Here is a 17279-nt window from a genome sequence, read left to right as displayed (position 1 = left end):
TTCTTTTAAACGTTACAGGACCTTACAAGCTCAGATCAAATTCACCCAGCAGAAGAAAGGTTGCTTACATTAGACTTGGCCAAGGTTCATCAGGTTTAACTAATCTCAGTATCCATCTCATTGAACAAAATGTGGCCAAGTTTCAGTTAGACATATGAAAAAAGCAAGTCTCTTGGAGTTTCTGGGTTCCTAATATGAGGCTCCTGATGCATGTGCAGCCAGTATAAATTACATTTATTATCAGTTTTGTTTCACTGATCCCACTGATAAGTGGGATGCATTCTAGTCTTGCTTTATTGCAGCAAGTTTTGACTAATGCAAAGACTACAAGCATAAGCATGACCTTTCCATTCCTTTCTTTCCTCCTTTTCATAACAGGCTAATTTTTTCCTTTAACAAATTGTGGAATAAGGACCTCCACTTCACCGGCTATCAGCTTGCAGCCGCCTGATTTGTCTCCCAAATGTTATGGTCCAGAATGCATAGTCTGCCTCCTGCACTTTGCTGCTACTTTACTGCATCTGCATGGGGATAAGGGGCAGAAACAACCTAGAGCTAACCAAATTTTCACAATGCACTTCCATCAAATAAAAAAGAAAAAAAAATTAATATGTTTCCTCTAATTCTTTATGCCACTTCAGTAAGCACAGTATATTATCAAGGTCACTATTAATAGAGCAGCTGCTGGAGAGAAATTTTATTTCAAAATGGAGGAGGGAAAAGTGGGAGAAACACAAATACAAGTTGTGCTAATGAATTCTCCCTTTTTATTGCACTGGATCAGTGACCACAGTCTACATAGCTGCTAGTGGGCATCTCATTACAAGTTAGCTCCATCGGTCAAGTGAAAAGAAAACTAATGAAAAGAACTGAAATTGAAAAATCATGGGAACACGCCTACTTCAAGGAACAGTCTTGTTTTGTAACTTAAAATGTCTGATTTAATCATATATATTCATATATCCATCCAAGAAAAGGCATATTTTAGAGAAAACACAGCAGTGTTTTCAACTGAATTAATCTCRGTTCATATTTGTACGTTTCTACTATTTAGTGGCTTTCTTTAAAATTTCCCATAACACGGTAACTTTTTGCTACCACCCAGACTGCATTTTCTGAACTAGAGAGTTTAGGCCTAGGATGAGTAAGGCTTTGAGTGTAATTCCTAGTATCCAAGAGCACTAGTAGACTCCTTCAACAGACACCACCAAAATGAGGTAGACGAAGGTGCTCCTTCTGGAGCTGGMTGCAGTGCTATGGCTCTGCTAGGATAACCAAGTGCCTTCAGTCAAATAATTTCAACAGGCTTTGCAGATACCAGTAAATCAAATATACAAYGCTCTGAAGTAAAGTAAAAGTAAAGGAGAAAGGTGATGATGGTTTACATATTATCTGTTCGTAAAGGCTGTTTCTGAACTACCTAGAAAGAAATTCTTCATGGGCAGAGTTAAGGATGAAAAGCATGTTTTGTAAATAACACATTTCCCTAGGAAGATACTTGATCATTCTTCACTAAAAAGAAAATTGCCACGGGTTTCTCCCTTTAAAGACGCAACAGCATTATTCATCTTTAGCATGTTGGGATGCTAAGGAACAGAGAGATCAAGTGGCTTGCTAAAAGCATCAAAGGAGTCAGTGCAAGAACCAAGCACCTAACTGGTCTCTCGGAAATTTCAGCTGACAGCTTAAACTCAGCTCACTTTCCTTTTTTTTTTTTTTTGGTAATGATTAAAAGGACTTCATTCTCTTATCATTTTAAAAAAGAAAAACATCGTGCCAGTAGATCTTCCACATTAAGAGTAATTGGCACCATCAGTGAAGAGTCAGCACTTACCCTGTAAGTCAATGGTCAATTCAGCAAACAAATGTCCAAGTGCCAAACCACAAGCCCATAAAACTCTGTAAACTCAGTTAACTGCTTCAGTTTGGGTTGAGGTCATGCTTATTTTTATGTCTGAACTAAACTTCCACATTAAAAATAACTTAGATAATTTCTGTTCCTTAAAATTTTGCAGAAAAGTTGGAGACTGAAAAACAAATATTTTTTTAAAGTACATATTGAAAAACAAACAATATAACAGCAACTATAAATTGAGCATGGCTATTCTGGCCACAAACTCTACTCTGCGCCACTGAAATAATTTCAAATCTCGTATAACTTAGCAGAATCCACCCATTATCTCTAATTTATTTTCTAGATGGAGATTCACTGCAGCAAGTAGAAATCTTTCAAATCTTCCACAGAAAATGTTTTCCCATTTGTGAAAAATATGCAGCCATTTTTTTTTACTGTCAATTTACACTTGTAACTATTTTTTACTTCAAATTGCTGTTTCCAGCAATAGCTGGAATAATAACTTCACACTTATTAACATAATGAAAGCCAATGTTACTGCCAGGCTTTCTTCTGCTTTTTGTTCTCCCACTGTCCATAAAGTAGCATTCTTTCTCACTTAAAGGGTATAGGGGGTGTACTCCCTATGAAAAATGAACAAAAAAATTGCACTCCAAAAGAGTAATGTTTTCTAATGCACTGTAGTACCACTTCCTTCTTACTAGTTCTTTCATTTACTAACGGACAAGTTGAATTTAGCACTGTCTATTTACCCTTTGGATCRCAATTTGCAAACCTTGCTCATTTGAGTAGTTCTTGCTCCTAGAATAACACCTGCAGACGAGGGGTACAGAAGCAGTCCCTAAATTTTTCTGGACATAGTGGAATGATCTCCTAAAATTTGTGAACCAAGCTCTATGCTATATTGCTCTTACACATATGCTGCTGATATCAGAACTAGATGAAGATGAAAACTTTCAGTGAAAACATAAGCATATTTATTTCTGCATCATCAAGTTGTACAGGTTCACAAGAGCTTTCTAACAGGGCCCTGAGGTCAAGTTTTAAAAAACAGCAATAGTAAAACCCTGACACATTGGTGAAAGGTAGACAGAAGATACTGGAAACCCAAATTACAGTGACAACAGCTCACTGAAATTTAGGATCTTTCCAGAAGAAATTCTAGATTGTCTTGTCTAGAACTGGAATGAAAAGTCAGAAACTTAAAAATGCTTTACAAAATAGAATATTCTCAGAAGTTTTGTCATATGAATCCATCCATCAGGTTCATTGCTTTCTGACAGTTCTGAGTGCTACCCTAAAGGCTGTGTTCAGGGTGGTCGTCATTTTTCAGATTTGCATCCAGCCAGCTCCAGATAACAGACTTTGGACTGCCCAATCCTTGGACCAGTACAGACACACCTAAAGTCATTTTTGTCATTGTGAATAGTTTTTTCCACCCATGCCACCTGAGAGGATATAACACAGCTCAAATTAAAATACCATGGTGTTCTGGTTACATATATCAGTAATCTGTGTGTTTGATTTTAATTGCATATCAACACAGGGAACCATATTCTCCATTTCATTTAAGCATTCTTCTATTCCAAATTTTTTCAAGAATCAGATAATCTGAATGACAATCTACCCCATTACTGCAGTTCTGGTTTGACAAATACAGAGTCAAGCTTTCATATCAGATAAACATAGAATGGCAATCTTTCAGACACTAATAAAAATAGATATGTAAGTTTTTTGTACCTGACAACTGAGAAGTACAATATCACACTCATGTCTCAAGGGATTCCCATTTTATCTTTAGAAAGCATACATATGACACTGTGTGTAAAGTTATATTAAACTGGAAGCAATTAGTGATCTCTTTGTTGTAACAGTTCAGGTAATTTGTGAACTGGCTACTTCCAAATAATGAATTATACTTATAATAGTTCCACATTGTCCGACCCGCAATCTTAAACATAGTTCTTGGTAAATGATTTTATTTTTTGCTGGAATTCCACAATRATCATACTTTCATTTCTAATGTGAAGAAAAACACATTTTTTAAATTAAAAAATTCCAAAGAAACAGAAATTCCTTTCCAAAAAGTCTGAAATAGACGCAGGTAAAATGAATATCTCTGGTCATGCTTTAAAGAAGAAAGAAAACAGCACGTGCTTAAGAAACGATTTAGTATGACACCAAGTAAATTCCTCATGGAACAGACTAATTTTCTACTAATTAAAGGAGAATCTCTTCTATTCTTGGACATCATCTTCTTCCCTGGTACACACTCCAATAAAACGGACAGCCAAAATCATCAGCTTCTTAGCAAAGGTTTCTGAGGTTTGATGCGCTCTGTTTTGCAATTGAAATTATACAGGTCAAATGCTGCCTGGCCACCACCAAAGCAACAGAAGACAAAGTAAGATCTGATCATTTCAAAAGACAAATCAGAATTTTCAGACATTAAAAAAAAAAAATTACCTGGGTCTTCTATAGATAAGTTCTTCGTTAACCATTGAACAATGTCTGAACCTAGGAACAAAACAACAGGTATTTTAATTTAGCAAGTTTTCCCTTCTTATTCTTCAGTTCCCTAGTCCAATTAATATTGTTCTACCACACCAAAAAAATCTACATTTTTTGCTTAGTTTGTCTAGAATCAACTAGACTATTTTAATTTTACAGTGTCTCCACCATTTAAGCAAAAGAAACATACCACTCACTTCTTTCTTTAGGCCAAGACTCATAAAACATAATAGAAGCACATTAAGGCTATGATAATAGCCTGCATTTCAAAAATTGCACTGTTGCAAAATTTACCTAGAAAAACAAACAAACACCTTATTAAGTTAACACTAAGTTCCCCCCACCTTCCAAATTACTTTGTAAATGAAGTCTAGAAAAGGAAAATACAATACACATTGTGAGGATGCTATCTACAGAATATATGCTGCAGGCCATTTCTGCTTAATCTCTTGGACTAATACATGTCATTATGAGCTCCATTGAGGAGCTCCAGTTTGTCAGCCTTGCCTTCTGATTTTCCTACCTTTAACTATTACTTCTGCTGTAGTGACTTTGGACTCTCTCCATTGGCCATCAGTAAAAGCATATTCATTTACCTTACCATGTACTACCAAGTTTTCAAACTCTGCCTCATGTCTAAGCCCTCTATAGAATTTGTTTTTCTCCTGGTGCTAAAGTCCTTTTCTTACCATTGCAATCTCTTTTCTTCTTTTGTATCCATTCATTTACTGCCTGTCCATTTCTTTCTATTTAATTCCCCATCCTTATTTTAAGGTCCATGTCATTGCCCCCTCTTAATACCTCTGATGCCCGATTCCCTGCTGTCTTTTTCTTTTTCCCTCAGTATTCTTCCACCCCTACTTCCCAGTTCCTAAAACCCCTCTGCTGGCTCTTGGCCAGGAACTTCTTATCACACTTTGCACTCTGTGAGCCCAGCCAAGCTTCAGTCACTCTCGCATTTCAGACTGTAAGCTATCCAGCTGGACCCACTGTGAACATGCTGAATTGCAAAATAAATTACGAAGCAGTTCTGCAGACCAAAAGACAAACACATTTATGATTTAAAAAACTTTAAATAACAGCATTGGCCTAAGGGCAAAATGCATTAAAACACTAGGGGGGTTGTGTGCATTTTCTGTTTCATGATGGCTGCATCATGTCTTCATTTCAGACAAACAATATAACGGAAAGACATGTCACATAATACTTCCTTAACAAAATCAGTATTTAAGTTGTCCATTTATTTCTGAGCAGATGTAATAACCTCATCCTTTTCCAAGTTTTAAGTTTCAAAAGCAAGAAAGATAATAAAAATTTACACAAGTATTAGACAAATCAAAATAATAAAATCTCATGAATGGACAGTAATGGAAAATATCAGAACATGGGAGAGACTTCCCCTGTCACTACCCAGATYCTGATTTCTTCCTGTACTTCCAGCTCATAATTTCCTTTGATCTTTTGGGGGCATATGAATATGATACATTAGAAAAGCATTTCAGAGAACAAAGAAAATCTGTTTTTTCTTACTCTTCATTCTAACTAAAATCACTTTGCCGCTTCTATATTATTACTCTTAGTGAATAAGTTTACCTTGTATTTTACAAAGCCTACTTGATTATAATGTAGCTTTTCTTGTGCGTATGCATTGCTGAATTGATTTCATAGCAAAGAAAACTGTGGTGATTTTACAACCATCTTCAGAGAAAACATTTTTATTAACTCATTACATATCTGCATTTTGATAGATATTAAACTCCAGTGGCCCCATTTCTCATAGCATTTACACTGAATTTTTCGTTAAACAAGTCAAATTATCTTTGCATGCCTACTGTTGAATGTGTACAAAATGTTTTCAGGTAGATATTCCTACCTCAAAGTATTCTATTTTTTGTGTATTTCTACAAACATATTTCCTCTCTTTACTCATGATGTTAATGAGGCCGACAATGAAGGATGAATTTCAGCTTAAGTATAAAATGAAATTTCATAGACAGTGACTTCAGTGAGACAGTTCCAAGGTATATTTTTCCATTAGCTGACGAGCAAAGTTAGTCAACCCTAAATATTGCCATAAAACCTCAGAGGTTATATGAAAAAAGTAATTAGAAAAACAATATGAGATTTTTGAATACTGAATTCTAGCCTTGACTTCCTTCAAACCTCTCAGGCACCATATGGAGAGAAACTTTCTGCTCTCAGAAATTCCCCCTTTTTTATCTCATTTTCAATTACTTCTTTCTACCCCACTTCTTCCAAAAACTTTCTTACAGTGATGCACCATATATCTCATTCCCAATTTGCAAACAAGATCACATTTGCAAACAAGAGCTATACATCAGAGATTTTACCTCCAAACATTACACTGCCTCTGGCTTATTATAAATAATAGTGGGAAAAAGGGAATTTCTTGACAGTTGCATCACCTTTTTCCGAAAGATTGTCACCACTCTAATCACATTTTAGATTGAAGCTGTTTCCATGGTCCTTGAATGCCTGAACAGCGTTGTTTAAGCCAGCCATCACATTCATATACTCCAATGATTGACATAGTGACATAATGTGACAGAAGCTCAGGACAATAAATATCAACATACAGACCCTCTTTCTAGTGTGATGGGTATTCAAGTAAAGTAAAGTTGCCAATAATCTGTCATATCACAAATGAGGAACTTATCAGTTCATATTCCTATGGAAGATCTTGCAGACAACTCTAGTCCTAAAAAGAATAATAAATGTATTAATTTTAATAGTTTGTTGTGTGGTTTTTGGCTGTTACTTTTCATATCTAATCAACAAGATTATTTCAACTCAGTCAACCATTTCTGCACCCTTTTCTGAACTTTATTACTTATGCAGAAGTGTTTCAAAAAGTGAGACCATTATTATAATTTCTTATTTACTTACATGATCACGAAAAGAACAAGGCAACAAAACAACTGGATGCTTTTCAAGGCAAACAGTATTTCCTTTGAGTGGCTAGCTTTGAAAATATGGTGACTAGTAAATTTATGTAATTTTTCATATGCTATTTTCATACTCTATACTTCACATATACAGGAATCATGATCCAAAAACTAGGACTTCATTATTTTTAAGAAAGAATTAATAGCTATATGATGAAACACCTTTAACTCTCAATCCTGAATCTCTCTTATTGCCAACAAACTATCAGAAAGACAAGCTAGTAGGATGACATAAATGATATGGAAGGCAATAGCTTGGTATTTGTCCCTTCCAAAAATGAAAACAACTTTACCAGGAGCTTCAAGGAAAATGTTTGGAATGTCTGCTGATGTTGTCTCACATAGACAATGAAGTGTTTTTAAAATTTAGGTATTTAAAATATCCCCTTCATATAATTTGTAATTATCTTTAACAATTATCTTTTTAACTAGAAGCAAAACCAGTTCTGTAGGAGGAATTATAATTATTCATTTTGAACAGAAAGTAAAATAGTCTGAAGTAAATATAGAGATTGCAAGTGCTACGCTTGATTGAATTAAAGCCACAATCTAAAAAAGAGAAAATGTTTGCACTGTCAAAACGATACTCACTTTTTCTCTACTGTTAAAGGTGCCAGTCACTGGTAAGGAATGATAACAAAATCCTTGTARTAACATTTTCAGAGGAGATGCTCAAGCTAAGTTCTCCAAGTCTCTCTGCCTCACTCCTAAAGCAACTAAAAGGCAAGCTGGGCATTAGATTTGTAAGGTGAAGAAGACTTGAAATTAAACTGCCAACTGAATTTTGAAATCCCCCAAAAGCCTGTACTTGTCATGTCCATCTTTAGATCAAATACAGCTGGACAACACTAAGTGATCGTTTTTAATAACAAATCAAAGCTAGCACAAGCAGAAAACATGTAAGGTTTTTAGACTCAGTGCCTTTGAACTAACAGTGGGATTTTTAAATGCCAACACCTATCCAGATAAAGGAGATAAAATTCACAAGATCTTACCCAAGTCCACAACTGTGAAAGGCTCTCTAATTTTTTAATGAAAGCAGCAAAAAATATATTTAAATTCATATATGAACTCAAAACTCTCAACCATGTTCTTTACAAAGTTACTTTTAAATGCAAGGGGCCTGAAAATAGCAGTTGCTCTAGCTGTCACAGAGTCTTAAGGAAAATTATTTGAGGAAAATGTGCTCTCTGAACTCTGCAATGCTAATTTCCACATCACAGCCATAAAGGCCAGAGCAATGTCAAGGCTAGCTTTCAAGCACAAAATCCTTATTTTAAATAAGTCTCTGCAGAACACATTTTAAAAAGCTGTTGATTTTGAACTATAGCAAATTGAATGGAAATTGTAAAATCATTTCTTGCTATGCAAAGATGCAATGAGCCATGTTATCCTTGATCTGACACAAAAACCCCAACATAGTAGTCATGCAAAAGAAAATCAAAATCAAAATTCAAAATGCTGTATCATTTTCAGAATTCAAAAACATACTTAGTTGAAAAAGATTCAAGCTGTAAGAAAATATATGTTATTAATCAGAATTACAAGCTGTGGGATCACTGAGCAGTTTAACTGAGCTAGAACAATCTCTCGTTTCAGAAGGAGACAGGCTCAACCTTACAGAAAGTACGCTTTTACTACTGATATCTCAGTCCTATTCATTTTTTCATTGCAGACCTCAGAACTGCAGAGGGCGAAACGGCCGCAGCAGGGCCCAGCCCCGGCCAGGACCGGCGGCAGGGGGGGCTGGCCGCTCAAAGGCAGCAACGCAGCACCCGGAGCCCCCCAGGCACCTTCACAGTTTCACCACAATCCGGTTTCGGGTGGAGAATGAGGCACAGAACAACTCAYGGTAGCAATAACTTAATAAACATTAAAATAGCAGTTTCTAAATTTAAGACAACCTGACAGTTATTAGACGARGTAAGACCACTGCCTTTCCCTTGATTCTTTTTTCCTTTGGGAAAGGAGGGAGTTGTGTTGTTTTGACTTCTGCCTTCAACACCACTGGCAATACATCGTGAAATGAAGTTTAATTATTGATACATACATCAAAATCCTTGTTGGTCAGTGTCTGAAAAAAATATGCGCCTTTACATTTCTCACCGCTGATTTAGATATTGGCAATACTGCGACTGGATCAGATTAGGAGGCAGACTGTAAAGGCCTGGGGCCTGCCTTGTTTCTCAGCACTACTAGTTTTCTGATGTCCGGCCATTGAGAAGATGATTGCTCTCAGATGGGGTCTGACCCGGCACGAAAGGGCTTTCGTCAGCGATTGGGACATGATGATTTACATTCTCCCTGAAGTTTTCACGGTCACATACCATAGCATACCATGTTGTCACTCAGGTATATGAGCATGGACATTTTACAATTTTTTTCTTTTTCTGAGAAGCACAGTTTGTGTGTGCACGCATACATCTGAACAAAGTCGAGTACCATACATATCTCAGGGCAGAGAGGCAGTGGGGAAAAAAGCAACGGCTATAATATCACTGTCAACACTTTTTATAGGTTTAGGGATCTGAATATGTTTTTCCAGGTTACTGGTTTTTCCAGGTTTTTCAGATTCTTTTTTCCTATGACTATCATAGCTAAGCAAAAGGAAGATCTGCATTAGACACTTGATAGTACTAGGAGAGGAAAGGTGTGGGGACTCCCCTTTGAGGCTGCGGTTGCAGTAGTGCTTGAAGGAAAAATTAGGTATTTCCGCTTAAATTATGACAACAGTCAGTGCCAAACTGCATTTTATTTAAGTCTAGTAGAAAATGAATTAAGGGATACCTTGATTGCCCAGGTCACGTTTCAGAAGTAAGCTGGTAAAAAAATGTTTAGATGGTAAAAGGGGGAGATAAGGGAAATGCCACAAAGGTTGCATGTGGCTGGCTTTGGAATTTTTTCATATGAATTTAAATGCTTTCCACCTTGAATTTTTTCTGTTTCCTTTCTGTTTTCCTTTGGATTAATGAAAGATAAATATATAGACCTAATTGGAATTACTGTGTACCATGAGTAACAACAGAGCTGAATTTGTGCTAATCTGAATATATTGCTGATTGAATTTACATACTTAACCTACTTACCTTTACTGTTTAAATCATTTAACTTTTAAAAGAAATACATCATTGATCAAAGTGCAGTTCGATGAATGAAATTTGCATCTCAACCTTTACATATTTAATTCTGCCACTTGTTTTTTTTTCATTATTCATGGAAATAGATGCATGAACTTTTTCTTTTTACTTATTACAACTGGAGATGGCCCAGAGCATTGGTTTAAGTTCCCATAGACCTCAAGGAAACTTATAACCAGTTGCAGGTTTAAAATTCTCTTTTAAAAATACTCCTAGCTTTACAGTGAATATGGAATATTTTAACGAAACTATTCAAACACAAAAATAATTACAATTTTCTCATTTTAAAACAATATAATAGGCTATAATAAGTACTCGTTTTTTTTGCAGTGAAGACAAACACAGGAATTTGTAAAAATAAAAAACCTAAATGAATCGTCTTTGAGTTGGACCCTTTCACTCAAGCTCTAAGCAATCCTCAAAAATACTCAAGCCTAGAACTGCGAAAATGATCTATACCTGTCCTGGCTAGCATAACCCTGTGAAGAATAACTGTGCTGCCTGATATTGCTAAGTTACTAAACCTCTCCTTCAGAGAGGAAAACTCCTCTACTTTCATACTGTGAAAGAGTTAATATAGAATGTGAAAAATCCCTCCTAACTCCCATGCTTACATGAAATCACCCACAGTGCTGACCACCAAATTCCAGTAATGTAAATTCTGCAACCACACTATGTCTCACAGTCAGGCTTTAGAACAGAAATCCAGGTCGAATGACACTAGAAGGGTAAGTAAGCATGAATTCGTGCCCACTCATCATCCAAACAGTGCCAATCTACACGGGCCCTATTCCTCTCCAGCGGAAAGGAACCGCTACTTCATTCCAGCAACATTTACCTCTGAAGATTCTCAAAAAAAATCCTCTATTTACTTCAGTAGCTAAAAGTGACTGTTTTACAGATGACACTAGCTATGCATAATCAGCAATATACCAGTCACCACAGATGGGATCTCCGTAATCACAAGGCTGTTATTGTAAGCACTAGAGAGCATCTTGCTAGTGAACATTGCTTCATGCTCAACATTTGCAAGACAAGAATGATGCTGTTTAGAAAAATATATAGTCTGAAAACCCAGCACAGCCGTTCTATTGCACAGGGATTTTTATGTTTTTCTTCAAAATGATGTGAAGCCAGGGATCTTCTCTGCTATTGTGAAATTTCAGTGTCCAGGTGACATGAATAGAGAAAAGACTTTTTTGTACATTCCCCTGGCAAGGAAACTTTATAACTTCTTCTATCTAAAAGGTATTTGTGAAAAAAAAATCAGGAAATAGAATTAGAATTCTGAATGCCCTGAAGAAATCTCATTTAACCCTCACCAAATAGAAAAAAAAATTCTCATTTTTAAATTCATACACTTTACTGTATGCATACTCCAAACAAATCTTCTAAAGTCTGAGATCAGCAAGGAGCCCAGGAGTCTCACTAGTAAGACCTAGYTGATTTCCTGTCAATCAGAAAAATACAAAATAATAATAAAAGAAGATTAGGAGCTAACTAGCTTCAAGTTATCCTCATTATCATGATCCATCCCTCATCTCCTCTCATCCAGTTCCTCTCTCCCCTACAAACACAGACTCCACAACCTCTCTGGGCAACCTGTTCCAGTGCTCAGTCACCCTCCCAGTGAAGAAGTTTTTCCTCATGTTCAGATGGAACTTCCTGTGTTTCAGGTTGTGCCTGTTCCCTCTCGTCCTATCGCTGGGCACCACTGAAGAGAGTCTGGCCCCATCCTCTTTACACCCTCCCTTCAGCTATTTGTGCATGTTGATAGAAGGCCCCATCAGTCTTGTCTTCTCCCGGCTCAGCAGGCCCAGCTCTCTCAGCCTTTGCTCATATGAGAGCTGCTGCAGGCCCTTCATCATCTTAGTTGCCCTTCGCTGGACTTGCTCCAGTAGCTCCATATGTCTCTTGTATTGGGGAGCCCAGAACTGGACTCCACACTCCAGGTTTGGCCTCATCAGAGCTGAGTAGAGGGGGAGGATCGATTCCCTTGACCTGCTGGCAATGATCTTCCTAATGCAACCCACGATACCATTGGCCTTCTTTGTTGCAAGGGCACACTGCAGGCTCATGGTCAACTTGTCCGCCAGGACTCCTAGATCCTTTTCTGCAGYTGCTTTCCAGCAGGTCAGCCTGAAGCCTGTACTGGTACATGGGGTTCTTCCTTCCCAGGTGCAAGACTCTGTATTTCCTTATGCTGAAGTTCTTGAGGTTCCTCTATGCCCATCTCTCCAGTCTGTCAAGGTCCCTCTGAATGGCAACACAACAGCTCTGGTCTATCAGCCACTCCTATCCTATCCTGTTTTGTATCACCAGGAAACTTGCTGAGGGTGCATTCAGTCCCATCATCCAGATCATTAATGAAGAAGTTGAACAGTACTGGATGCAGTCTTGACCCCTGTGGGACACCACTAGCTACAGGCCTCCAGCTAGACTTTGTGCCACTGATCACAACTCCCTGAGCTCAGCCGTTCAGCCAGTTTTCACTCCATCTCACTGTCTGCTCATCTAGCTCATATTTCATCAGCTTGCCTGTGAGGATGTTATGGGAGACAGTGTCGAAAACCTTACTGAAGTCAAGATAGACAACATTCACTGCTCTCCCCTCATCTGTCAAGCCAGTCATTTCATTGTAGAAGGTTATCAGGTTGGTTAAGCATGATTTCCCCTCTGTAAATCCATGCTGACTACTCCTGATCACCTTCTTGTCCTTCACGTGCCTGGAAATCATATCCAGGATTAGCTGCTCCATTACCTTCCCAGTGATCAAGGTGAGGCTGACCAGCATGTAGTTCCTTGGGTCCTCCTTGTCATTTCTGAAGACAGGAGTGACATTTGCTGTTAGTAGTTGCATTCAGTAGTTCACTGCATTCTCCTTCCTTCATTACCTTAGAGAACTCTCAAGCTAAATCCCTTCCTCCGAGTAGTTCTGAATCAGTCTCCAAGGGGAGCAGGAATCATCTGAACACAGAGTGTTCTAGTGTCAGGTGCTCTTCCTAACAGAAGTCTGTACTGCATAAATTGATAGGCTGTGAAGTTGTGCTGCAGCCTCAGTGTCTTACCTTGTAGGTGAGTGCCCAACTACCAACCTGGAGAGCAATTTTCTCCATCTCTCTCAGTGATCTTGTAACTTCCTTAAACAAAAAATGAGAAACTGCCTGTTGATTATAATATTCCCTAAAGTGTAAGGCAATCTTAGTCCATATCTCTGCTCAGACACAGGCAGTTCCAGGATTTGAACTTAGGTGTCTCTGCTCCAGTCATTAGGCATTCTGATCTTGGCCCCTCTTAATTCTTTTTATCGGAACTGTAACCCTTTTGCATTATATACTCCTGGAGATGAAAGGAGAAAATAAGTATGATTTGTTATCATGTTGGGTAAGACACTCATGTGGAAAGTTAAGCACTTCAGGTCCCCTCCCTATTCCAGTGAATGTCTGTTAAGCAAAGTAGAACAGCATCAGTATGAGTGCTTGAGAGCATCCTGCTGTAGCATGCACCAGAACAGGAATCCTAAAGCAGTCTCCCTCAAGAAAAGCATTCAGATACAGAGAAGGAACTGGATATGTGATTCCTATCCTAAATTTGTCCTCTACTTCCTGAAATAATGTGTAAAAGAGCAACAGTAACATCTCTGTTGCCTCACTCTCTTTAACTATCCCTCTGAAATTTCAACCAAGATTTGTAAATTACTTCAGAACAACTTAAAACATATTTTTGAGGGAAAAATTTGCTGTTTACTGAAAACAGTTCATCTGGCTTTATTTTTAAGTCTCCTAGGTGTTTTACTGTACCCTACAGACAACCTGGTATAGAAAATAGCTAGACTGTTAAGCACAAATTTTTGGAGCTCACTGCTAAGATGACATCATGAAATTGCACTGTTCAACTCCTAAGTCTTCTTTCTTAATTAGTAAGCAAGTTTCGAAGTAACAGAAGAATGATGTATTGTGAATATTGGAGAGCTCCCCAGAGGAAAGCAGTACCTAGGCAGTTTTTTTCTTTATCCTATATATTTGTATGCAATTACTGAAATGGAGCTTCTTTCAAGAAAGTCAGCAGTGGCTGAAATTTCTAAATGAAGGCATTGCCTAGGTCATCTGTATGGCTTTCTTCATCTGGAGAAGGAAGCATGCAAGTAAACAGAATAAATTTATACTGAGACTGTACATTAAGTATTCTAGGGGAATGCTGATACACTAGTCCCAAGAGCTAAACCGTTGCAGAGCAGAACTGGTGTCAGAGTGGAGCAGTTTGTTTGAACAGCCAGAGTGAAAGAGCCAACATTATTTCATGCAGTGTATGTAGATAGGAACAGTCACCATAAATAAATTTTCCCCAAATTGTATGACTATTTTTGACAATACTAGGTGTCCATGTACTCAACTGTAAAATCATCTAATTTTGTGATTTACAGATTTTAACTCTCAAGAAATGTAACTCCAAACCTTAGTTTATACCTGCTTTAGATAAAAACAGATGCTTTAATTTTTGTTTTTTAAGAACTCATACAAAAATACATTGCATCTAGTTGGAAATATGATTTATCTTGTTTTAGATGAGTGCAGATTTTGCAATCACAATGTCTTGAAAGGAAAGCCAAGCTGAAGCCCCCCCCACCCTCCAATCAAAGTAGCAGTAGCATTATCCAAAGCCACCTTCTTAACTTTCTGTAGCATTGTCATCACACCCCGCAGCTTCTGGTCTCTTCATTTTTCCAAAATTACAWATCACTACTAGTCAAAAGTGTTCTCTCTCTCATACACGTACCAGTAACTGTCTGCAAGTTGCACTTTGATAACCTTCACAGCACAGTAACAGCTGCCTGAGATTATCTCTGCTGCAATAAACAGCTTTACTTTCTTATTTTTACATCAGCATTTTGAAAATAGTGTGAAAAAACAAACAGCCTTCAAGTTCAACAAAAAGGTTTTGTCAAAGTCTTGATCACTCTATTGCTTCAATCAATTCTGTATTTTTTTCACAGTTTCACTTCAATATGTCTAGGAAATCTGATATTTTCCTTTTGAAATGGTTCTTCTAATTATTGCCATACTGCCCCCCAAAGACACCCACACACAGATGGCAATGGGAGGAAGTGAGGCAGCAATATAATTTTTGCTAGGCAATTCACATTCACAGAGGAAAATCCTGAAGTTCTAATTCAGGGGGAATGAGAGTAAAAATATAAATGATATATCATTTGACTTGTGATGTTGACTCTAGAAAAAAAGTCAGTTGAGACACAGCAACTTCCAGTTTTGACATTTGCCCAGGAACAATGCCAGTTTGCTTCCTTTCTTACAAAGGGTTCCTAGACAATAATGGTTAATTTATATAGCTGGTTTGAAAATGGATTTTTTTACCCATTGCTATTCCAAAACACTCTTTCAGTGACTCGTGCTCTTATGCTCTCTACGCTTAAGATTCTGAAAATTGATGTCCAAAAAAACCCTTTTGATCATCACAGATTTCCTGAATAACCCAAACCATTTTACTTAGTTACTTTGACTAAAATATATTCTTTGGAAAGATTTGAAGATGTTAAGTACAACAGCAAAATGTGATCCTGTGCAGAAACTCCTGATACAATTTACAGAATTGCAAATAAAGAACTCCGAACTTCCCTGAGAATCTGCATCATTAGCCCATCATTCTCACAGCTACAAAATACCTCCAACAGGAGTTTTCGTTCTCAGTAAAAGAGATGCTGCAACATGGCAGTTGCATAAAATATGTATCTTCAGAGATACCACCCAACTTGGGGACACAGGCTATAACAGAAAGCCCCAAAACACAAACTTCATGATGAACTGCCATGGAATTTCAGAATAAAAATACTTAATCATTTGGCCAAAGTTGTCAACTGTTGGTTTTATTTTTTAACACAAAAATCCCATTGTTCTGTGGCCTCCAGCACAGAATAGTTATTTTTCAACTAATAGCAATACATACAAAACATAAGATACAAGAAAGTTTCCTGAAACTGAGTAGAAACTTTCATCCTTAATCCTCACATTCAAGTGTTACACCAGAAATGTCATCGGCTAGGATAGGAAATTTGCTCAAGGATTCTTTTTTTTATTTGAAATATGAAATGTTTTAATATTCAATAGACTACAGAAAGTTCAAATGAATTTCAATTTTTGATTAAGTGGTGCTGAACGTTTTTGTGCTATTTCCTCCAGATCCATGATTATTTTAATACTGCTATGTCTTAGAGTTTACACTTCAAAGATCTGCTGCAGGGCTACATTTTCAAAAAGGAAAAAAAGATGAAGTTATCCAAATTGTAAGTACCTATACTTTGGAGCATTAGTCTGACTGAAAATCTAATCCCATTCAGCTTTTACCCAAATACAGGATTGCCACAAGTCTTTTCAAGACTTTATTCTGCTCAAGTGCTTGGCATAATGAAAACCGTTTACCTCATACAGCATGGAATGAATTGTGTTAAAAATAAAATTGATCTTTTCTCCAGCTTTATTCTTCCACCAAATTCAGCACATTTTTGATTTGCAACCTTTCATGTCTCTTCTGAGATTATGAATTAATTTGTTCTAATCAGTAATTGTGCTGCACTACTGTCTAAAGCACACGTCACCACATCTTTTCTGAAAGGAATAAAATCACGTGGCCCTTCTCATGTAGTTCTTTGCATACGCATCTCAAACACTTTGTCACAATAAAAGCAAAATCAATTAGCTCTTGAGGATAATTCCCAATGACTCATTGAAATGTAAGTTATGCTGACAATTGAAATTGTCTTACATGATTTATCCATCAATGGAGTTTTATCAAAAA

At 37.2% G+C, this 17279-nt stretch overlaps 1 protein-coding gene across 5 annotated transcripts in view; it reads right to left on the bottom strand.

Moving 5' to 3' along the window:
* Nucleotides 1-17279, bottom strand: part of RGS7 (regulator of G protein signaling 7) — a 136473-nt gene that overhangs the window by 87577 nt on the left and 31617 nt on the right. For all 5 annotated transcript variants that reach the window (XM_026082400.1, XM_026082402.1, XM_026082403.1 and 2 more), the window contains exon 2: nt 4322-4372. In XM_026082400.1, the coding sequence (XP_025938185.1) occupies nt 4322-4372 (51 nt within the window). The remainder of the gene's footprint in view (nt 1-4321; nt 4373-17279) is intronic.

The sequence above is a fragment of the Apteryx rowi genome, unplaced genomic scaffold (genome assembly GCF_003343035.1).
Source record: "Apteryx rowi isolate R43461 unplaced genomic scaffold, aptRow1 scaffold_576, whole genome shotgun sequence".
NCBI lineage: Eukaryota > Metazoa > Chordata > Aves > Apterygiformes > Apterygidae > Apteryx > Apteryx rowi.
The sequence above is the reverse complement of the archived record's forward strand: the minus strand, read 5'-3'. Positions and strand labels throughout refer to the sequence as shown.